Genomic DNA, 25,819 nt, shown 5'->3' with positions numbered 1-25,819 from the left:
TTATGGTTAATTTTGTTTAAACAAAAAAATACATGAGACCATTAGACACTGTAGAGAGAGCAATCACTTACACCTGTCATTTAATTTTCATTTTTTTCCATTTCTGAGAGAATCTAGCAGAGATTTTTATTCTAAAGTCTTGTGAATTTTCCAACCCAGGGGTATTTTTGCTTGTATAAGAAAGAGAAGGAAATGAAAAATGCCTGTGTGATCAAAATATTGCCAAGTTGTCTGATTGGCATTCTATGAGGCAAAGCATTTAGCAATGAAATCAATCAGTTTGCCAAATTAAGCAAGAGATAAAGCTACCAAAGTAATTAAGCACTCCAATATACAGATATGTGTTGTGTGTGTGGTCACAGTAGGAAACACATTATTAAGAGAATCATGTAGATCTTAAGGAAAGAATTTCTTCCTTTACCCTCAGTATTTCTTTAAAAGGGAAAGAAAGAAATGGAAGAGATAAAGCTTGTTTAAAGGCTTCATTTTCCAGGGCATATTGAGATGCATTTAAAATTGAGAACAGCCCAGAAACCTTGTGCTGATCTTGCCTGAATTTCTGGAGATGAGAGTACAAACACAGTGTAGACGTGCTATTCATTGAAAACACTGTACTGAATTTATACAATTGAATAATAATAAAAAAGTATTCTTTATATATAAAATGTTTCCCAGATACCAAAAGATCAAATAAAAATCCCACCCCTCCTGCTGTGTTCCTAGGTATACTACATTCTCGTTGAGAAATATTTCATAGCACTTATCTCAGGTTTACAGGGCTGGAATCAAAGGGATCACTACCCCCACCACGCACACATACACTTAGGGAGTAATGGTATCCTTATAGCACCATATGGCAGGATAGCTGTTGAATGATGGCTGCATACATCAAACACATCCTGGTGGAGACCTGGTTACTGGAAGCCTTACCCATGCTTGCCAGTGCCTGTCAAGTTGTAGCTGCCATCCATTCCAGAAGCCAATGGGCATTTTGAAGACTTGCCCTTCCGTTCTCTTTTTGGTAGGTCTGATGTGTTGTCATGATCAAAACAGATTAATTTTGAATTTCTATATAGGCAGCACTCTTCAGAAACCCTTGCTATTGCTACTTAACCTAATGTATATCATTGGAGATGTGGTAAATTGACAAGCATTTAGTCTTTAACCTATAGCAAGGTAGATATTGGATCAGAGTGTGAAATATGGAATATTTAGTGTTCATAGATAATTGGGAAGAAAAATTTATAATTTTCCAACATCATTTCTAGTATTTCTTATTAGCACAAAATTGGTCATATTTTGAACAACAGCATTCTACAATAGTCACTGGCAATTTAGAGTAATAGAAGCTTTATAAAAAAAAGACATCAGAAAATGGTTCAAAGTAAAAAATGGTGACAATCACCAGTTATGAATATACAGCCTATTTAATTACAAACTTCCAAATATCTATTCACATAATAAAGGCAAGGAAAATGAAGCAAAAATCAAGTCTCTTGTAGAAATAAGCACTTCTCTGTAGGCACATGAGCTTGAAGGGACAAAGTACTCATGGCTCCAAGTATATGCCATGTTAGATTGACTTTCAAAGTCTGATGTTATCACTACTTGTCAACTGATGCTCAAAGATGTGCATATCTAGATGTGGACACTTTGCACAGGAGCTTCATATTCCCAAAGGAGACAAATGAGAACCAGAAGTAATCATTAATATCCGTGGTTTTATGGAAGATTTGTCTAGACTATTCTAGGCAGTTACTATACTTCTAAACTTTACATCATACTGCCAGTGGACTATCTGATACTCATGCTCCTTAGAATGCACAAGGAAGTGGGTTATGTTATAATCACAGAGTATACAGTTCTACTTCATTTTGTAAAATAAGATATTAGAACAAGACTTGAGTCTTACTGACAATATTAATTTTTTCCCAGTGTAAATAATAACTTCATTGTGTCATAGAGTACATACCTACCCTACTGATTAGGTGAATTCTGAATTGATCCTTTGGATAAGCAACAGAGAATATTTCAGAAGAATAAAACAAAAACCAAGAACAAGGTTAATGTCTTCAGACTTGTGAGGCCTTCCAGTCCATTTGATAACTGTGTTAAATTTCAACATAATAACATATTGGATATTCTATAAACCTATAAGGTCTCTTCCTAAAATTTTCCAAAGTATTTTTAAATGACAAAGTCAGTGATCTAGACTTTAAAAATTTTTGATTTTTAAAAATTCTAACATTACCTCTATTTTCAAAACAACAAAACTTTAATGGGACAACTAATAAAAGACACATGACCTTTCGTTAAAGTGTGTTTCTACCAAAGTGTTTTCAACATTTGAGACCTTGACTTTCTGCTAAGCAGTTTTGATTAAAAAAAAAGTGTTATTTTGCCTAGATGGCTTTATGTCTGTTATTAACGAATGTTCACAAAGAGCAATTTGCAATGTATTTTCAACAGAAACAATTTAACCTGAAACACAAATTGTATATTTTCACTAATCAATTCACAGGTAGTTACATCTGCCTTTCCATGGAATGTGATTTATCCACAAAGAAATTTTAACCCAGGTTTTCCCAAACTGCAGTAAAAGAAATCTTTTATATACTTTCAAATACTGTGCCTTTTTATTTAAAACAGTGTAAACATAACAACTCAACACCACCAATAATTGGAAAAAGACTGGATATGTGAACACTAATTTCTTTGAATGCCCCATGAAAGTAAGGGAAAATAAAACAGACAAATCTTCAGGAGAGGTTTCAGTTCACCTTAGCAGTGGTAAAAATATTGCTTTATTCCAAATAAACATACAACATAATTTCCTGTTCTTTTGGGGGCTTTTTGTGAACTGAATAGTCTGGGCTTTGTAATTTCAGCGATTTATTCTTTCCATATTAACCACTGAAGCCAATGAGTTGGTCCACACATAGTAGACTTGCTATGAAATCAATAGCAATGAGGATGAAGAGAACAAAAATGGTAGCTGTCAATTGGATAATTGGCTTGTGTAAATAATTGAGGTATGATTCAAAATAAACACACATCCTCCATTAATCACTTTGTGATACTGATATTCTCAATAGGCCAATAGTTGCTCCTTTCAAAAGTATTCACATCAGAAAATGGTCTAGACATTGTCGAGAGTTTATAGGACCCCACCATGCAAGTGATCTTGATTTAAGAACTCACTAATTGAACTTTATATTTAATGAATAACTTTCAAGTGAACAGATCTAAGAGGGAAATTTTTTTCTGAATATTAGATTCCCTGATGTTTTAGAACAAATTTTTAGCAAGCTTAATACACACACACACACACATGCACACACATATGCACGATGAACATGTGCACACAGCATATGTGCTGGAGGGAGCGAGCCCACACCTCACACAGAAATGCTCTTTCAGAGCTTCTAAACAATCTCCAAGAAAAACATTTCTATTAGCATGATTTCAGTGACACGACATTGTGACTTCTTCTTTTTTTGTCTCTAATAATTTCATACCTCCCTCTGAGTGTTTTCAAATTTCAGGGGAGGATGGCACATGAGAGTAGCTAAGATTGCCCCAATTACTCCCTCCATCACCTGTCTTCCTTTCCATTTCAGTCTTTGTGCCATTCTTCAGCAAATCAAATACAAAACACTATGTGGCTTGATGTGACATAACCTGTGATGAAGGTGATCGGTGAATGGAAATTTAGGGGTTGTAACTGGCAAGCCAAATGGCAAGGGCCACCTGCTCATGGGCACATCCACCCTCAGGATACAGCTTGTCTCTTTGAAACCAGGTTAACTACCAGTGTTTTTTTTTTTTTTTTTTTTTTCCTTGAGGACACTGGCACTGTGGACTGAGGGTCTGAATTGCCCACATTTTCTAAAAGCCAAAGAGAACACTGTTAGGACTAACTGAAATTGGATTCAGAATTCTACCCAAAAGCTTTAGTGGTAAGCTTTCTCCCTCCTGAAACATTTCTTTCCCTTTAAAAAAATATTTTGTTAAAAAACACTATGATATGAGGGCGATAGACTATTTGGTTTCTTCTAAGTAGATGCTCTTAAATTAATGCATATAAATAATTTGTATTTAATTTCCTCTCTTTCCTGTTGAGCAAAGCATAGAATGCACAGATTCCTACATTTCGAGTCACTTGGTCAATGTGGAGTCTCTTTGTGTTTCATTTCTTAAGACAAATTGTGCCTCGCGTTCTGATTTGGCCGTGGGACTCAGGGGGAGAAAGGCTGTGTTTTCGCTTGCACTATCCTCGGTCTCTACGCTGGCCAGTTCGTAGTCTTCTGACCGTCTGGCATCAGTCAGAATTCGGATTTGTTCCTGGACAGTCTCTAGCAATATTTTCACTTCTTGTTGTTCTGCTAAAAGACAATCGCTGACTGGAATACTCACGTTGACGATGTCAGCAGAATAAGAGTTTTTGCACCATTTGATGCTTTTGACTTCAGAAATCCCTGGCATTTGCATGCAGGTTTCTTCTAGACCCACTGAAGGGATGATGGGCACAGAACTGGCCCTTGTGGATGAATATCCCACCAGGTCCTTTTGATCCAAGCTATTAAAATAGGGGTTTGTTTCTCTTGAAGGCAGTTGCATATTTATTGATGCATTTTGTTGGGTTTTTAAACCATTGGATGAATACCTGAGAAAGAAACAAAGTATCACACATCCTGCTTTCTGCTATCTTTAGAGCAATAGTCAATCCACAAAGAACTTTTCACATGCACCACCTCACTGAACTCTCACAGCAACCCCAGAGACGGATAATATGCTCCCAGTTAAACAGAGAAGTAAACTGAAGCTCAGGTCGCTGAAGTGACTTGCCCAAGGTCACACAGAAAATAAGTGACAGACTGAGACTCAAACCCAGATCTTCTTACTTTAAGTCCAGGGGTCTTTCAACACACCACAGCTGTATAGGCAGGTGGGGTATAGTCTTCCTGACCTCTATCCTAGAATACAAAGTAAATGGGGATTGAGCAGGTAAGTGTGGCCTTTCCATAGTGACAAACAGGAAACCCATAATGGCATTACCCTACTCCATCAACTCGACCACCCTCTCAGCCCTGGCTTAGTCCAGTAGAGGTGTTGTGGCCACCCTGGTTGGAGGCAAGTGGGAAGCCCCACATCAAGCATAGGTATTGCAGTCCTCAGTTTTACTGCTTTACCATTGATTTTTAGGATATATGAATCCAGTTAACAGCATACTACCTTTAAGAACTACCTCGCTAGCCCCTTGCTGAGTCTGAAGTTGGGAAGAGGAGCACACAATTTTTCTGCCTGCCTAGGGATCAGTATGAGGTGGCTTCACAGGGGCTCCTACCAGTTGAGCAGCTTTCTTTGTGTAGTTTCTAGAATTAGGTAATTCAATGGTGCGTGGCGACAACTTGTCAAGAATGCCAGCATGCCATTCCAAGTGATTTGAATATGCCAGAATGTGACTAGGTTCACGCCTGGTAATTTTTTCCCCTCCTCTGAGCTCCCCAATGCCAGAAAGAAGGATAGGTATATCACAGATTTATTTTTAAAAATATGTGGTTTGGGAACTTTAACAGATTTTATTCTGTTTCTTAGTGGTTTGTCTTGAACATGAGACATGTTTAGTTATATTTTAGTGTTATTCTCCTTATTATACATTTCATATCTTTGTCTTACATTGTTGTGTAAATAAAATCATGTTTATACAAGTAAAGAATAATTGCAAGGGAGCATGTTGCATCTAAATAGATGTCCTTCTTGTAAGGTCACAATGGGAGCAATTTCAAGGTATGCCTTTCTGCCAAATTCTAAGCAAAGGTACAGAACAGATTTAGGTCTTTGTAGTCCAAACTTTTCCTTCTGTGCATTGAATAGAGTTGGCAATCACTAAGTCTTGATCTAACACAAGACTACTGGAACAAATCTTCAAGTAAATACTCCCTCCATATCCCAGCTAATATCCATTTTCAAGTATAATAACAATAGCTAACACTTGCATGGGGTCACTTTCCTCATTAATTGAAAAAAGGTTGTTTGCTTATCAATTACAGAATAAGAATAATAAAATCAAACTATCCTAAAAGATACTCAAATGAATTGTCCCCAATTCTATCATTAGTAAGATTTAGTAAGAGACAGTAGAAAGAATTCGTCTTATTCTGATTGTTACTATCAAAGCTAGAAACTTTTGCCAAATGGACATCCTGAGGTAACTCAGAATACCTTTATTTATTTATTTGGATTATAGAATCTTTACTCAAGAAAACTGCATAGCTGTGTATAAGGAACTTCTCTGGAAGATCCTACTACTTCAGTGTAATATGACTAAAAATCAGTCTGAAGGTTCTGCTCCATGAATTTCAAGAGTAAAGGGACAAATCTCAGACTCTTATAGTTTGTCCTTGGAACAAACCTATTATCATATGACTATATAGATAATCTGCCTATCAGACTCACTAATGAAACAGAGCCAAGAAGTATAACTAAAAAAACTGTTCTCTACATCAAAATCAGCAGGGTATATCAGCAGTTTGGAATCTAGTAAGTTGACAGTGATAGCTGCAAATTCCTATGCATAGATATAAACACTATCTGTAAAAGCACCAAAATAATACTGTAGGTGATGTTTTAAACAAGTAAACGATGTGGCACATTTTAGTACAAAGGCAATTAAAACCACACATGAAGCATTCTCCTAATATACCTGAGACCTGAAGGAAGGACTCAGATGAGAAAGAGGAAATGCAGTTTACCACTATGTGATTTCCCAAATTAGCTATTGGACATATGCCTGGCAATAACTGAAGCCTAAAACGTTACCAGAACATGAAGATGGGCTTTAAAGAATGAGAACTCTCCAAGATGTAATTTAATTTTGGATTAGACAGGATTTCATGCCCCAATGCCATTACATGCACTGAATCTCAGACAAATGGTAGTCTCGTTTTATTTTTCCTCATCAACTAAAACAGGAGGGGGCTGGGAATGTGGATCAGTGATAAAGCATGAACTTGGTCTATACCAGGCCTTTGGTTCAAACTTTAGCATAAAAAAAAAGTAATAGTAATTTGAGGAACCATGTTGGAGCAGGGGGTGCAGTACTCTGAGTGTCCTAGCAGAAGTTGAAGTGAGAGCTTAATTTCTAGAAGTGGTCCTAACTTACAAGATAATCAAGTTCTATATTATCTTGAGTTGAGAGTCAACCTTTTTCTGGCTTGGTTCATGAGCCTGTTGCTCATTGACTGCTACAACAGTTTACACTATCCTTCCTCTCATTCCTCCATAAAGAAACCACAGATGCATTTTGTCTGTAAGTATTATTCAAAGCATCCTTCTGAAGAAGAAAAATTCCAACAATTAATTGTTTGGTTCCCAGTAATTCAGGGGTCAGGCCAAGGGATCTGCTTGACTAGGTGACTTTAAGACCCAGTTCTAGGGTAGTATGACATTTTAGAATGGATTGACTAAATTGAAGAAATCTACTCTTTCCCTGGAACCATACAATTAGGTATTCTATTAACATATCAGCCATGAATGTGGCTTTCTTTACATCCCTTTCCTGGTTTAGTCAGACCAGAATTCAATCTAGGCTCATTCACAAGGGACTATGGATGCCACCCGGAGCTAGCCATTTAAACTCTACTTATCCTTACAGTGTTCATTTATAAAATTCCTAAGGTATAACTGAAATGTATCAAGTTGCTAGCTGGCTGTAGAATGAGCACCATATATGTTGGATCCCACCTACTTTTAGGATATGAATCTGACTTTTGTGATTCTATTTCTTCTTTCCTATGGACTATGAGCTTATGATTGAGTTGCTTGGCATAACCCAGTTCAAAGCTCTATGAGCCATGGGTGCCACAGATGAGGTTTTCAATCAGAAAAAAAGAGGCCTCAATCATCTCTTCTTAACCTCCACTCTTGCTCCCTGATACACTAAAATAGGTGCTGGGTTCAAGTTGGACTAAAGTTCTTGCCAAGAAGCCACACACTGGGAGGCTAACTAGCAGACAGTGACCACATGGTTGCTAAACAAGCAGCAGATGTTTGAGGGCTCTTGCAAACTTATTCACATATCCTGCCCTCTATCCCTGGCTCAGGCCAGATTTGAAGAGGGCCTTTAGCTGTGAAATTCTATTACCAATCCCATTTCTAGTCTAGAGAGACAGTCAGTCCCCTGGGAGTAGAAAATAGCTGTTTTTAAGAACTGAGAATGAGATTGCTCCCTGAGATTCATTGTGCTGAGCACACAGTGACTTATACTTAGAGCCACCATTTATCAACATTGGGTGCAGATCACACACAGGAAAAATACACGTGGCCAGACAGCTGGAAAGAATATTCCCAACCAACGGAGACTGAACCAAAACAAAATCACCACTGTGAGTCTCCCAAGAGGTAAAAGGCACAGCACTGCCTGAACGTGCAGTGGGAATGTCTGAGCTCTGGAAGTTACGCAAACATATGGTCCGGGCCTGGCATAGGCTCAGAGCATCCTCATACCCGGACCATGTGGAGTGAAAGACTGTATGGTCTGGGTTTCCTATCCACTCCCCAAAATCTGTGAAGTTGATTTTTTTCCCCTTATTCATTTTCATTCTAACATTCACTCTAAATGGGGAAAAATTGTAAGAGTGTGTGTGTACAGACACATATACTTCAGAAAGACATAATTAGTGATTTATTAAAGTATTTATGAAGCATTATCTGCTATAATAATGCTAAATGCAAGCCCCTGTTTCAGAGAGAAGGCCAAGAGAAATGTGTACTACTTCTTGACTTGCATTATACATTTTGGACAACTAGACTGTTATGTTGAATTTGCAACTGTCACCCTAAATCTGTACCAAATGCATTTTACAGTCCGTTTGGAATTGCTTCAAAATGTAGCCACAGGCTATTTGTGTCCTATCTTTTAGTCTTCTTAAAGAAATCTATTGCAGAACTTTGTCATACAGGGCATCACTGTATCTATCGCATACCCAGAAGGAAAAAGAAAGCTAAGGCTCTGTGCTGGACCTCCCACCTGATTTGATCTTTAGCTTAAACTCCCTGGCCTAGCTCATTCAAGATGAACAATTTAGAACCTGACTTTGAGTGAGGGAACTGAGGCCTGCAATTTCTGGAGTAATTTCTGATTCCATTGCTCTTGAAATCAATGATAACATTATGACAATGACAATAAGCACCGGTACTACTTCTGTGATAACTGTGTGTCAGGTATAAGTTAGTTACACACATTTTAAAACAAAATCTTACAAGCCCCAGGGGGCTTAAGTTCAAATGAAACTCAAGCTCAGATGATAAAAAATTTCTCAAGTTCACATAAGCAGTGAGGGACAAGGGTATGTTTTGAATTCTAGTCAGTTTAAATAAGGGCTGCCATGTTTGGTTGAATGGTTGATGCCAACTAGTATGTGATGGCTAAAATTCACTCCACTCACTATGCCTTGAGCCCCTTGAGGGTCTGTGTTCACCAGAGAAAGGGGCGCCTTTGGCACTGTAAGGAGCAGCAGCCATGATGTCGCAAAGCCCATCCTTCCATCCCTGTACCATGAATAATTAAGAGATATGAGTTTCATAGTTGTGCTGTGACTTTGAACTTGTTCACATTGACCTAAATTCTCCATTTAAGAATGCCAGATGAAAGATTTTACATATTTTATCTACTACATTCATATATTTTATACATATTTATGTTTTTATGTAATATAGGTTATTGCTTAGGAAATAAGCATTTTTTTTTCCAAATTACTGATGGATACATTATTCCTCCTAAGAAATCTTATTTTTATCAAACACAAATTTTCAGTTGTTTTAGAAACTATGACATATTGCCTAGATCTCTACACTTATTTTTTAACATTTCCTTATACCTATTTTCCATCATACCTATTCTTTTAAATTGGTTCAACCTTGTGAAACAAAGACAAAAGTAAGTATAAATAGCCAGTTAATGAAGAAATCAGTAACATGTAGCTCAAAGCTATCGCGCTCATGACATCTTCCCTAAATTCCATTGCTTTTAAGACGTACCCTTGGCAAGGTATTGTATCCTGGTCTGGGATCCTTGATTCTTCGAGTTGCTGATATGCTGGTCCCACGATTCCACCCAGCCTACTTCTGGGTGAGGGGGGTGTCCTCCTGAAGGCATTCCTATGGAGCATCCCACTCCTTTGCCCTGGACTACAGCAAGAGGAGAGACTCCTGCAGGATTGAAAGTGGGAAAAGAAACCAACAAACCAAAGAGATCATAGCAATAACCTCCAGGCAACTTCTCAAACATTGTATTTGTACCCTGGTTTCTCAAAGTTCTAGGCCATAAGCCATCCATGACTATAGAAATGTGCTTGGTTGAGATCAGGAGTTACTCAAAGACAAGTTCCTTTCTTTCTGACTTCCCAGTTTAGAGGCCTACTGACTGAAATAATCCCAGTTTTCCTGCCAGAAATAAGAGGTGGGCTTAAATTCTCAAGGTTCATATTCCTTCCTACCTTGGTTATATAAGACATAATAGCTGTGTCTCTGATTGGAATAAAAGAAGCCCTTATTAGATACAAGAATTAAATATAGAAAATTCAGAAGGGATTTATGAAGAAATTTTCACTTCTAAGTTATAGAATAAACAAACTTGACTTTAATTGGCATTCTTTCCTTAATATCCATGTTAAATTCTCAGTTCAGATTCCCAGATTTTCATTAGTCTTGAGAAACTATTTTTGCATTTGCTCTTAATAAATGTCTGATTAGCTATTTCATTTGATGCGTATCCAAATAATCATGTTTATAGCTATATAAATGAGGTAGATCAGAGGCCTGAACAATATGAGAACACCATATGTAGTTTACATAAAACAAAAGAACTAGATTGTATAAAAAATATTTAATTGATAGCCAGGCACAGTGGTACACTCTTGTAATGCCAGCTACTTGGGAAACTGAGAATCACAAGTTTGAGGTCAGCCTGGGCAACTTACACCCTACGTCAAAATACAATTTTAAAAGGGCTAGAGATATCACTTACATGTCTAGCATTTGTGAGACCCTGGATCCTTTCCTCAGTTTTCACCCCCAAAACAATAATTGCTGATTTGACTCATTACTTATTCCACACAGATTCCCATCTCCACCCTCTGAATGGACCCTACTTAGACTAGTAAGGAGAACTTTGTTCATTTGTAGGCATTTCATGAGATGTTAATTGTTGAGTTCAAACAATGAATGAACGAATGGAGAATTTTGTGGATCCATGTTACATCTGAAAATATCAATTCAACCATATAAACAAAGATGAAAAATATCCACAAAATTTCAATAAGCCTATCAAGTCCTAAAAGGAAGAGGCCCTCCAAAGGAATTTTACCATATCACTATATTGTTTGGCTTCTGTCATTTTTTTCCCATCAATATTAGTTATTTCTACTTGATAAATGTCAATGTGTGCCCAAAAGTTTCATTTTTATATTTGAGTGCTAGTATCCACTTTTCTGGTTTTGGCAAGATAACTGATCGAACTATATAGAACTTCTTCAATTTAGGCAGACATCAGATCATAACCAGCAACATCATTATACTTTTATTTTGATATTCTTTGTATGCTGAATGCTAAAATTCTTCCCAACAAGTGATGTATAGTTAGGTCTCTAAGAAGTTCTCTATTAGAAACTATGGTTTCCCTCCCTCCCTACTTCTATCTACCATCCCCTGGGAATTAAAGAGTCTATCAGGTATGGGAATCTAGGTGCTAGAGTGTACTATGTCTAAGTATAAAATCTCAGGTCTGTACCTTACTAGGAGCATGATACTGGAATTGAGACTAGTATCAGACTTGGAGGGAAATAAATGCTATTTTAATTTCAGCAAAGTAAGGTTTTAGAATTTAGAATGTATAGCCTATATTTGAAAGGGGGGAAATAGAGACTATTGTCCTTACCACTACTAACAAGGGGAAGCTATTACTCTCTCTCTTTCTCTCTCTCTCGTTCCTTGGCCCTTCAGTCAGGAGAGTAAGGATAAGACCACCTGGCAGAGTCTGAGGGCCCCAGAAGACAGGTTGCTCAGGCTACCAAGGAAGGAAGGGGGAAGAAATGCCACCACCTTACCATTTCCCATTGAACCAAGAGAAGCCAGGGGACAAAACAGCCTATAGCTCTTCTGGTACACAGGGAGAGGTAGAGACCACTGCACAGGGGTGGGAGTGGGGAGCAGCAAAAGGAAGGTATCAGTATTGTGCTTATTTTTTTCATGGGATTAGTGTGGAAGCTAAAATATATGCAAATATTTAATGTGGAGCCTGGCAAATAGTAGATGCTCGAAAGAAAGTTTTCGTCTTGTTCTTCTGCCATTCTCCTAGTCACTAAAAGTCCTGGAGTCATGTCACCATAGAAAACCTATATATGTGCTTTCTTTGAGCAAGTTAGATTGTCAAAATGTGCAATAAGGATGGCTTGGTAGATTTTTTTTTAAACAGGTGGGAATTTTTGGACTAAACATTAGAAATAATGGCTTTGTTTCACAAATAAGTTATCCAAATGAGCTATATTTTTAGTGCACAAAAAGAAATTAATTATTCATATAGCTTGCTAAACTGTCACAACAGCAAAGTCTACCCATATGAGGTAGTAATCCATCTTAAAAATAATAGTCTGCATCTACTGGTCAATCAACTATTCAGGATGTAATGGAACAGTTTGTGGGATATATAAATCAGTGACCAGGTTATCAATCATGAAAATGTTTAAGTCTATTACATGTTTTACAAAACAAAAACTATGATGTATGAAACCATAATTTACAAAGTTCTAGAGGCACTTTATAAATCACCTGTTGCCTATCTATCAGGACACAATGTATGTCAACAGATACTCCAATGTCATTGTACTGAACAAAAGGACAATGTCTTAATGATGTCCTTATTTAATCTGTGAGTGACTCCTAAAAGCCTGAGTAGAAGCCAATTTTCAGAATAAATATACAAATAAGAACAAAAGTATACTTCAGCTCCGATATGATTCTTAAAAATCTCAACTTTATGACAATTCAGTACTACAATGATTCACTAAACTCTCTTACTTGACTGGATAAAATACTCTGTTCTAATCGACAGGGGGAAATACTGTTTGGGTGAAAATATCCATCTTCTAAAAGGCTGGGAATTTTGGACTAAAGTCCATTAAAGTGAAATGCTCTTTCCACGGGGAAGTAGTCTGTAAATGCAACAAATGATATAAGCCAAAACTTGAGTTTAAGATACTTAAACCCTCTATTTCAGTTTCATATGGAATGGAAATTTTTAAAAAATAGTATGTTGATAATTACAATATAAGTGTGGGTACAAACAGGAAAGCCCTTTCCTAAGGTTCATTAAGGAGTGAAGGAAAAGGTTGTTTCCTTTTAAAAAGTGTTTCTGATGGGGTTGTGTGCAAAGTGTTGCTGAGAGATGTGAAAACAAAGGTTGATAACAGTTATCCTTCATTGGTAGTAGTACCTCACTATTTACTGTCACATTCAAAATTTCAATTTACTGCATATATTTTATATTTAAGCTATTGTACCTGTTTTGTTTTTGTAGCAGCATAAAGTTTTAATTGAAAGTAGAAAACTTGTTACTATAGATTGGTAATTGAAAAAAGAAGCTTCAGTCTTTGGACAACTTGTGCAAAGATTGAAGATGTCCATTTTGACACATACAAAAACATACACATATACATACTATCCACTATAACATTATTTCCAACAAACTTCACCACTTGGTTTGGAAGGCGATACCTTCCATTTTTTGGAGTACAAGAACCTCGTGTGTAAAGCAGAACACTGTGAGCTAGAAGATGCTACAGAATATGTTCACTTTTAGAATGTCATAAAATATATTTGCCTTTCTTTCTCAAAGACCCGATTGCTGTGGTCAGCTTACAAAAGAGTACCCCTCCACTAATAACACAAGGTTTTAGAGAAGGTTCGCCAGGATATCCCCCTGGAAAATTTTCTTTTGTGAGGACCATGTTGGAAGACATGGAGCATCTCACACCAGCTGCCGAGGGGAGAATTAGACATTAGTTTTGCCAGTAATGATGAGGCAGGCTAGGAAAAAATCATGTTTTAATAGTTTTTCAGAATGCAATTGTTCTGTTCATTGGTCTATGCCTATAGCTCTGATGAGTGTTGTTAATGGTTCCTTCAGGCTCTTGTAGGCACAATGTTGCCTGCGAGGGAAGCCAGTGTCTTTTGTTTACCTGCTGTGAGCTGCTGGAACATCTCCTCCATGGAGAACTGTAGGAGAATCAAGAACAATCCCATGTTGCCATTTTTCGGCATGTGTGTCCAGAGTGTACACTGTGTGAACGAACCCAGTCCCACAATAATCAGCTACCAGTACCTGTGGTGTTTAACAGACTGGCTTCCTCTGTCAGGAGAAGGAACCTCAGGGAATGACTGGGGGCCGCCAAAACTTGACTCCATCATTTTCTCCAGCGCAGTCACAGGATGCCTTTCCGTCTTTGAATACTGCAGGAAATCATATGCATATGGAGGTACATTATGAGAAGAGGGTTAACAACATGAGAGTTAGGCATCAGTATCGTGGAATGCCAGTTTTGCCTGGGTCCTGACCAGGACATCGATAGTGACATCCAGTGCATCCCATTTCTCACACACACCAGGCTTCTGAGATTAGATAAGTGCCATTGAAGATGAATGAGTCTTCTCACTGCACTTCATGGCAACAATGTCTGATAGCCAAAAAGCACATACAAGTATATTTTAGTCCATTCAGTTAATTGGATCTCTATTAGCTAATATTTTTTCATAGATACTGATGTTGTGAACCTTATAATATTTTGAGAATTCTAGAAGAAATTACGTCATATATCTCCCCCCACACACACACACTCCACTGTTCTCCTTCACCCTGTTGCCAGATAATTACTTTGAGAATTTCACTCTTTTAGTCCTAATCCTTGGCTTTACCCTTGACTATCTTATTTAGACTCCTGTGCCTCATGAGATATTCCTAGAAAACTACTTAAAGAGAATATTATCTCTGAACCATAAGAAACAAGTTTCAGAAAGGAAAATCATACAATGAGTTTATAATCAAATGTATTTCTGTGCTCTTGAATTAATTTTTCTTCTGGTTACTTCATTCTTTCTAGGTCTTAATCATACATGATCTTAGATTCTATGTAAATATGAGGCAGCCACTACTTGTATCATATGTGTCCTAATGAGATAAAAAAAACAACTCCTGGCTATAGTTGAGAACAGACTTAGGATAAAATGGAAATGCTGACTAATTTTATGCACATATAAAATATATATATACACATATTCAGTGATATTACCAGACTAAAAGAGAAAAATAAGTTGAAACACTAATTGAACAAAAACTAATAAGGAGGGTAAATGACAGAGAATGGTAAAATGGAGATAAAAATGCATCATGATTTCCATGATGACAATAACAGGGGAGTTAGATTTGAGTATTAAGATATTCACACATTGACAATAAATTCGGTCATCTGTGTGAAAGCAATAGAGGACAATGACAAATAGGATGAGTGATGACACCCCCCCATATTATAGAAAACACAATTTATAAAGTAATAATACCAAATAAGATATAATGCCATGCCAACTTTGTTCTAAAAGAGACAAAGATGGATATTTCACATTAATAGAAGGAAATGTCTAGCCTAAGATATTTATAAATTTTTGTCTAAGCAACTTCAAAAATACAAAGTGAAATTAATAGTGTCACATGAAGAGCCTGAGATACACTCAGACGTGTTGAGTACCTTCACTCCTTATTACAGAAGCACGGGAAGCATCTGAATAGAGTTAAAGCATAAACATGCTGTCATAACTGTTATCCATGAAAGTAAATGTTTACACCTGAAGGAGTTACATGGAAATAAAATAATGATCGAAATCCTAGAAAAAAAATTGGGTGTTGGGCTAAAGACTTCCATTTAAAGGCTTTCTCAGCTAATCCTCCAAATCAGAGACCATTAAGCTTTTGATACTTTGATTACATCAAGATTAAATGCACTAAAAAGATTTCATAAACTAAAAGAATCCACATGGCAATGGGCATAAAAGTAGTTTCAAACTATGTGGATACATTTATTCATAACCTTAAGGGAAAAAGATAGTTCTTACCAGGATAAAACACCTCGAAACCCTAAATAAAACATGTTAAATTTTATTAAGTAGCATAAATGATCATTATCAACTTAAAGTGTAAAACCTGATAAAAAGATTGGTATTCATGTCAGAGTATTACAATTTGAATGCTGCACAGAAATCAACTAAAAAACATGAAAGGCAACTACAAAAACGTGAACAAGAATTTCACAGAAATAGATACATGATGTACTTTAGAAAGGTATGTAACTGCACTCTGTATAGTAGGGCAGTAGAGAAAGTTAAATTTTAAGAATAAAGTGCACAGCTGTAATCCCAGCCACTTAGGAGGCTAAGGCACAAGGACTTCAAATATAAGGCCAGCCTGGGCAACTTAGGGAGACCCTTTCTCAAACTATCACATCCCCAGCCCTCTCTAGAGTACTCTAGTTTTAGAGTACCCTGGGTTAAACCACCAGTGCCAAAAAAGAAAAAAAAAAAACTAAAACACACAAAAGAACAACAAAAAGAATATCTGGGAAAGGTAGAATTGATGGTAAATTCTAGGGAAACAAATCAACAATGTGTTTTAAAATTTTAAACATCTATTCTGAAATCTAAAATATTACTTCTGGCAATTTTCTCAATGATATATATATAAGTGTGAAATAATTCTTTAGGCACATCAGTAGTAGAATTTTTAGTACCAAAACAAAAATACAAAGCAGAAAGAAATGAATACTATTGAGACATTGAAAAGATACAAACAAGGTACAGAAGAGTATGCAGATGAATCCACTTGTATAAGTGAGGAAAATGCATTACATGGATATACATTGTTGAATATGTGTGCATAAATGCACATTTACCTTTGTGTTTATACACACATTTTTCTGTATGTGTTTCACTCAGGATGTAGATTTTTAAGAAGCAAAATAAAGTATTACTATTAATTGGGTCATACCCTTAAAGAAAAGCATGGTCACTACCTCATAATATATTTTTCAAAAACAGAGTACATGCATAACAGTGGTCCTATAAGACTAATACAGCTGAATAAATGCCTATCACTTAGTGATACGGTGTGAACAAACCTGTACTGCAAGCTATGTAAAATTATAGCATGTGCAACTATACATTCCAAAATAATGCTTAAAAAGTATGGTATAGCAAATATATAAACTAGTCAGTCATTATCAATTATGTAATCTATATACATACACAAACGTACAAGTATACTGTAAAACTGTATGGCTGCGGCAGCCTCATAAGTCTTGTGTTTACCACATCTCTTGATTATATCAAAACACCATGCCAAATGATTGACCTTCACCAACTAGGTTCATGTAATTATGCTCAAGAATATTTACATAATGATACATTCCTCATAACATATCCCTATCATTGAGGGACACATGACTGTATATAGCGAATATCTCTGCTGACTTGAGAAAATGTCAATTTATTGTTGTTGGTTTTTTTAAGTTCAAAGCTGTAAGTATAAGTTTCATTTTTAAGTACTTTCAAAATAAGCCACGTAGTGGCAGTAATGACTACATCTTAAACTAGAATCTGAATGCTACAAAATGGACCTGTAGAAGCTGGCCAGGCTTTTCTAAAACAGAATAAACTCACATGAAATGAAAAGAAGATATGGAGATAATTTGCAAAAGGTGATTGTTTTCAGAAATCCCAAATAACGAAAATTCAATAATACCTCTATATGTGCTTTGTTGCTAATTAAGGTTGTGTGTTACAAATGATCCGTGGAAACAGTCAGATGTGTTTACTGAAGTGTAAACAACATACTGAATTTCTGATTTCCAGACTCTAAAAAAGACATATTAGAGTTGCTCACTTTTCCCCCAACTTCTAATAAATCCGTTTAGACAACAAATTCAAATGCCTTGGTGGTTCAGCCACAAAAAGAGTTACATGATAGAGGTAAATAATAGAGAAAGGATACATTGAGAATAGGAAGTCTGCTCAGCTACTGCGGAAGGAGATCCTGTGGTAACATCAGACTTTTCTAGAGAAAATGCTAAATCACTGTCTGTAATCCATATCAAAAAGTCTAATTAGGTTTTTAGGTCCTTACTTCAGTGTTCTGAGAGGGAAGGCTTTATCCAAATCCCAAGTGAAAGTCATGAATAAAATCAACTTCTTGCTTATTGATAAATATTTTCTAAAAATTCCCTTTAGAATGTTTGTATTGTTATATCACATAATTGTTTTTTACTTATAAAATTAAGAAAAATGTTGGAACAAATTTGCATTTCTCTCTTGGTATTTTTTTTTTGTTGTTGTTGTTGTTACTGCTGGCATTCCCATCCAGGGTTGATTGAGATATGTGGGACAATTAAAGATATAATAAGCTGGCAATCCTCAAAGTTGACATTTCATACATATTGGTTCCAAATGAATTTAGAGATAGCTTTCAAATTTCACTTCTGACAAGAACTTGAAAGTCATCATTCCTGTCCTAACAATAACAGAAGAAAACAACTACAAAAAGAACTGAAAACCAATGGCCATTCTGGTATACATCAGATACTTAAGTTGTAGGGTAAGCCACCACCCTGAGACTGGAGAGACAGGGACTACGGATACTCAGTCTAAATTGGTAGGATTGCTCGAGCTGCATTTTCAACTCTTTTGGACACAGGGTCTCACTCAATTGCTGAGGCTTGCCTCAAAATCGCACTCCTCCTGCCTCAGCCTTTAGAGTCACTGGGATTGAGTTGCTGGAATCCATGTGGAGATGACAATGAGAGCTAGGATCATTTGGGGGCTGCTGTCTCAGGAAAGGTGCTCTTCTTTCATAGAAGTACACCAGACTGTAACAGAAAACAATAGATCATCATATGCATCTGCTATTAAAAGGGGAAAGATAACCATTTTGAAACACACACAGCATGCTCCATAACAACTGCCTGCATTTCAACAAAAAATAAGGCTTTGCCAAAGCCTATTGCACCTGAGGACAGGGCATCTCCAAACCCCTCCCCCTGACAGACCCATAGCATTCCTCTCTCTCATAACAGGAGGAAAAGGCGAAGAAGTCCTTGTGAAGGACATAGCTCAGGAACACAGTCCCACTGAAAGGATAAAATATAATCAGAAGATCACAGAAGAGTTCCCTTCCACCATATCTACAGGACTCCACTACAATTGAAGTGGATTACAACTGAAAAATTTGCAAAAGCAGACTACTGAGTTCTTAAAGGAACCTAAACATCCAGCAGAGACGAAAGCCAAATAAGCAAAACAAGCATCAGAGGATTTTGAAGCCCCTGGCATCTATGGCTATAGCAAACATTAAACCAAACCCAATATTAGCCAGATTAACATAAAACCTTACACTGAAGGTTTATTTACCTTAGTTCCTACTCCCAAATGTATGTTCATTCCACCTTTTAACAAAACATCATGAGGTATGCTAAAAGACAAGAAAATACAATGGAAAAGAACCAGAACTCATAGGAGAGAGATGATGAAAAATGGGGTAAGAACTTTACAGGAAGAAAACAGACAACATGGAAGAACAGACGGGTACCATAAGTATAGAAAAGGGAACTTTAGTCAGTAATCAAAAGCACATGCTAAACATAAAAAGCACTGTAATAAGGGCTGGGGATGTGGCTCAGTGGTAGAATCCTTGTCTAGCATGCACAAGGCAGTGGGCTCAATCTCGAGCACCACCGAAAACACTTTAATAGAGAATCCTATCAAATGGTACATCTGTTTATCAATAGAACCAAAACACACACACACAACAGTAGTCAAAGGGTATGATCCTGGCACAATTAGAACAACAGAAGAGGAAGAGGAAGAAAATGTATTAGGAAAAAAATTGAAATAATTATGATCCAATTATTTAATTTAATAATGGAAACCACACCACAGTTTAAGGAAGCTTTTAGAACACTAAAAGACCACACAGGATAAGTCCCCCAAACCTATTATGATGACATATAATGTTTAAAAACTGTGTGGGGGGAGCTATAGTATAAAATCTTACCTATAAAGGAAAAGGGTTAGGAAATACACTGGGCTTCTAATTAGAAACCTAGCAAACAAGATGGCAAAAGACTGAAATATGTAAAAAGGTAAAAAACAAACAAACAAACAAAAAACTAGAAACCTCACTCCTGAAATCATCATACCAAAAATAAGGTGGTATCCAGGTTGGCTCCATAGTTTAGATATTGTGAATTGTGCTGCTATAAACATTGATGTGGCTGTGTCCCTGTAGTATGCTGTTTTTAAGTCCTTTGGGTATAGTTCGAGCTGGGTCAAATGGTGGTTCCATTCCAGATTTCCAAGGAATCTCCATACTGCTTTCCATATTGGCTGCACCAGTTTGCAATCCCACCAGCAATGTATGAATGTACCTTTTTCCCCACATCCTCGCCAACACTTATTGTTTGTCTTCATAATAGCTCTCATTCTGACTGGAGGGAGATGATATCTTAGTTTTGATTAGCATTTTTCATATATTTGTTGATTGATTGTATATACACTTCTAAAAAGTGTCTGTTCAGGTCCTTGGCCCATTTATTGATTGTGTTATTTGTTTTTTTGGTGCTTAGCTTTTTGAGTTATTTATATATCCTAGAGATTAGTGCTCTATCTGATATGTGAGGGGTAAAAATTCACTCCCAGAATGTGGGCTCTTTTCACCTCACAGATTGTTTCTTTTGTGGAGAAGAAACTTTTTAGTTTGATTCCATCCCATTGATTGATTCTCAGTTTCAATTCTTATGCTATAGGAGTCTTATTAAGGAAGTTGGTGCATAATCCCACATGATGAAGATTAGGGCCTACTTTTTCTACTATTAGACACAGAGTGTCTGGTCTAATTCCAGGTCTTTGATCCATTTTGAGTTGAGTTTAGTGTCTGGTGAAAGATGGGGGCTTAATTTCATTGTGTTGCATATGGATTTCCAGTTTTCCCAGCACCATTTGTTGAAGATGCTCTTTTCTCCAGTGCATGTTTTTGGCACCTTTGTCTAATATACAATAATTGTAATTTTGTGGGTTAGTCTCTGTGTCCTCTATTCTTATCATTGGTCTACCAGTCTGTTTTGGTGCCAATACCATGCTGTTTTTGTTACTATTGCTCTCTAGTATAGTTTAAGTTCTGGTATACAGATGCCACCTGCTTCACTCGTCCTGCTAAGGATTGCTTTAGCTATTCTGGGTCTCCTATTTTTCCAGATGAATTTCATGATTGCTTTTTCTGTTTCTATGAGGAATGCCATTGAAAGCCAACCTAGATGCCCTTCAGTGGATCAATTATTTTTAAAAAGTGGCATATATACACAATGGAATTTTACTCAGCATTAAAAAAAGAACAAAATCATGGCATTTGGAAAGATAATGCTAAGCGCCAAGCGAAGTTAGCTAATCCCAAAAACCAAATGCCAAATGTTTTCTATGTTATAAGGAGGATGACTCATAGTGGGGTAGGGAGGGGGAGCATGGGAGGATTAGATGAATTCTAGATAGGGAAAGGGAGGGGACAGGGGATTAGCAAGGGCACTGGAATGTGATAGACATCATTATCCAAAGTACATAAGCAAAGATTCAAATTGGGTGTCAACATACTCTATATAAACAGTTATGAAACATTGTGGTGTATATGTGTAATAAGAATTGTAATGTAAAAAAAAGTACATGTACAAAGGCATGAATTGGCGTGAACACACTCTGTATACAAAGATATGAAAAATCATACTCTATATGTGTAATGCATTCCGCTCTTGTGAATTAAAAAAAAAATTAAAAACAAAATCAATAAAACTAAAAAAGGCCAATAAGGTTATAGTTTCAACTTTTACAGACAAATAAAAACAGAAAATTCATCATAAGCATACCCGGCCTGCAATAAATATTATAAGAAATTCTGCAGGGAGAATGAAAATCATGTAGGTCAGTAACTTAGATCTACAGAAAGGAAGAAAAAGTGTCAGAAAAATAATAAATGAAAGTAAATATTTCATTTGTCTTAATAGATAACACATTGTTAATATTAATTTGAATAAATATTTTTCTGTTATGTGATTCTCACAAAGTAATGATTGACAAATTTTTAAAGTATTGGAATACTCTGTTATAAAGTATGTGTAGTTCAATTTGAACAGACCAATATCAATGGATGAAATAGAAGAAGCAATCAAAAGACTACCAACCAAGAAAAGCCCAGGACCAGATGGGTATACAGCAGAGTTTTACAAAACCTTTAAAGAAGAATTAATACCAATACTTTTCAAGTTATTTCAGGAAATGAATTTGGAAGAGCTCCCTCTTTTTCTATTCTATGAGGCCGACATCACCCTGATTCCGAAACCAGACAAAGACACCTCAAAGAAAGAAAACTACAGACCAATATCCCTAAAGAACCTAGAAGCAAAAATCCTCAATAATATTCTGGTGAATCGGATACAAAAACATATCAAAAAAATTGTGCACCATGATTAAGTAGGATTCATCCCTGGGATGCAAGGATGGTTCAATATATGGAAATCAATGAATGTTATTCACCACATCAATAGACTTAAAGATAAGAACCATATGACCATCTTGACAGACGCTGAAAAAGCATTCGACAAAGTACAGCATCCCTTTATGTTCAAAACATTAGAAAAACTAGGGATAACAGGAACTTACCTCGACATTGTAAAAGCTATCTATGCTAAGCCTCAGGCTAGAATCATTCTAAATGGAGAAAAATTGAAGGCATTACCTCTAAAATCTGGAACAAGACAGGGATGCCCTCTATCAATATAGTTCTCGAAACACTGGCCAGAGCAATTAGACGAAAGAAATTAAAGGCATAAAAATAGGAAAAGAAGAACTTAAATTATCGCTATTTGCAGATGACATGATAATATATTTAACAGACCCAAAAGGGTCTACAAAGAAACTGATAGAGTTAATAAATGAATTCAGCAAAGTGGAAGGATATAAAATCAACACACATAAATCAAAGGCATTCCTGTATATCAGCGACAAAACTTCTGAAATGGAAATGAGGAAAAACACTCCATTCACAATATCCTCAAAAAAAATAAAATACTTGGGAATCAACCTAACAAAAGAGGTGAAAGATTTATACAATGAAAACTACAGAACCCTAAAGAGAGAAATAGAAGAAGATCTTAGAAGATGGAAAAATATACCCTGTTCATGGATAGGCAGAACTAACATCATCAAAATGGCGATATTACCAAAAGTTCTCTATAGGTTTAATGCAATGCCAATCAAAATCCCAACGGCATTTCTTGTAGAAATAGAGAAAGCAATCATGAAATTCATATGGAAAAATAAAAGACCCAGAATAGCAAAAACAATGCTAAGCAGGAAGTGTGAATCAGGCGGTATAGCGATACCAGACTTCAAACTATACTACAGAGCAATAGTAACAAAAACAGCATGGTACTGGTACCAAAACAGGCGGGTGGACCAATGGTACAGAATAGAGGACACAGAAACCAATCCACAAAACTACAACTATCTTATATTTGATAAAGGGGCTAAAAGCATGCAATGGAGGAAGGATAGCATCTTCAACAAATGGTGCTGGGAAAACTGGAAATCCATATGAAACAAAATGAAACTGAATCCCCTTCTCTCCCCATGCACAAAAGTTAACTCAAAATGGATCAGGGAGCTTGATATCAAATCAGAGACTCTGCGTCTGATGGAAGAAAAAGTTGGCTCCGATCTACATATTGTGGGGTCGGGCTCCAAATTCCTCAATAGGACACCCATAGCACAAGAGTTAATAACTAGAATCAACAAATGGGACTTACTTAATCTAAAAAGTTTTTTTCTCAGCAAGAGAAACAATAAGAGAGGTAAATAGGGAGCCTACATCCTGGGAACAAATTTTTACCCCTCCCACTTCAGATAGAGCCCTAATATCCAGAGTATACAAAGAACTCAAAAAATTAAACAATAAGATAACAAATAACCCAATCAACAAATGGGCCAAGGACCTGAACAGACACTTCTCAGAGGAGGACATACAATCAATCAACAAGTACATGAAAAAATGCTCACCATCTCTAGCAGTCAGAGAAATGCAAATCAAAACCACCCTAAGATACCATCTCACTCCAGTAAGATTGGCAGCCATTCTGAAGTCAAACAACAACAAGCACTGGCAAGGATGTGGGGAAAAGGGTACTCTTGTACATTGCTGGTGGGACTGCAAATTGGTGCGGCCAATTTGGAAAGCAGTATGGAGATTCCTGGGAATGGAACCACCATTTGACCCAGCTATTGCCCTTCTCGGACTATTCCCTGAAGACCTTAAAAGAGCATACTACAGGGATACTGCCACATCGATGTTTATAGCAGCACAATTCACAATAGCTAGACTGTGGAACCAACCCAGATGCCCTTCAATAGATGAATGTATAAAAAAAAAAAATGTGGCATTTATACCCCATGGAGTATTACGCAGCACTAAAAAATAACAAAATCATGGAATTTGCAGGGAAATGGATGGCACTAGAGCAGACTATGCTAAGTGAAGCTAGCCAATCCCTAAAAAACAAATGCCAAATGTCGTCTTTGATATAATGAGAGCAACTAAGAACAGAGCAGGGAGGAAGAGCACGAGGAAAAGATTAACATTAAACAGAGACATGAGGTGTGAGGGAAAGGGAGAGAAAAGGGAAACTGCATGGAAATGGAAGGAGACCCTCATTGTTATACAAAATTACATATAATAGGTTGTGAGGGGAATGGGAAAAAAACAAGGAGAGAAATGAATTACAGTAGATGGGGTAGAGAGAGAAGATGGGAGGGGAGGGGAGGGGGGATAGTAGAGGATAGGAAAGGTAGCAGAATACAACAGTTACTAATATGGCATTATGTAAAAATGTGGATGTGTAACCGATGTGATTCTGCAATCTGTATCTGGAGTAAAAATGGGAGTTCATAACCCACTTGAATCTAATGTATGAAATATGATATGTCAAGAGCTTTGTAATGTTTTGAACAACCAATAAAAAAATAAAGTATGTGTAGTAGTTTCAAATAACAATTTACTAATTTGTAAGTGAACTTGGATTACTTGTAAATATGTATTGCTACTTCTTGAAGAGCCACTAAACAATAAATAAAAAGTAGTATAGATGATATGGAGAGAAGTGAGGAAAATGAATAATAAAATATTTAAAACTGAAAGGAAGAAATAAGCAAAGAAAATGGGAAAAAATACAAACCAGTTACAAATGTGGCAGGTATGAATTTAAAAATATCCACAATAACTTAAAATATGATTGATCTATAGACACCAATTAAACAAAGATGTGAGCATAGATTTTTGTAAAAAGGAAATCGTATTCTTGAGAAACACTTTAAAGACACATGATAAAATTAAATGGTTAACACTGATCCAAAATAAGCTGAAGCAGTTATATTTTGAAATATAATTATCAGGTAAAAGGATTAAAGAAATATCATTCATGAATGAAAAATGGTTTCAATTCTCCAAGAATGTAAAACACATAGGTTCCTAACAACAGAGTAATAAAAGACATAAAGGAAAACTGAAAGAATGACAAAGATAAAAAAATAAATAAATAAATAAAAAACTCTATTTAATTTAGAGTATCAAACTACTACATTTTTTTTTCTTTTTCTCTTTTCTCTTTTTTTTTTTTTTTTTTTTTTTTTT

At 36.3% G+C, this 25,819-nt stretch overlaps 1 protein-coding gene across 1 annotated transcript in view; it reads right to left on the bottom strand.

The window, feature by feature from the left end:
- Positions 1-2,542: 2,542 nt before the first annotated feature.
- Positions 2,543-25,819, bottom strand: part of Nrg3 (neuregulin 3) — a 1,019,685-nt gene continuing 996,408 nt past the window's right edge. The window contains exons 9-12 of the mRNA XM_048801779.1: positions 14,381-14,508; positions 10,042-10,212; positions 4,905-4,976; positions 2,543-4,666 (exon numbers count right to left, since the gene is read on the bottom strand). Coding sequence (XP_048657736.1) covers positions 4,159-4,666; positions 4,905-4,976; positions 10,042-10,212; positions 14,381-14,508 — 879 coding nt within the window. The 3' untranslated portion in view covers positions 2,543-4,158. The remainder of the gene's footprint in view (positions 4,667-4,904; positions 4,977-10,041; positions 10,213-14,380; positions 14,509-25,819) is intronic.

Source organism: Marmota marmota, unplaced genomic scaffold, assembly GCF_001458135.2.
Source record: "Marmota marmota marmota unplaced genomic scaffold, marMar, whole genome shotgun sequence".
NCBI lineage: Eukaryota > Metazoa > Chordata > Mammalia > Rodentia > Sciuridae > Marmota > Marmota marmota.
Note: the sequence above shows the minus strand (reverse complement) of the source record. Positions and strands in the feature narration are given on the sequence as shown.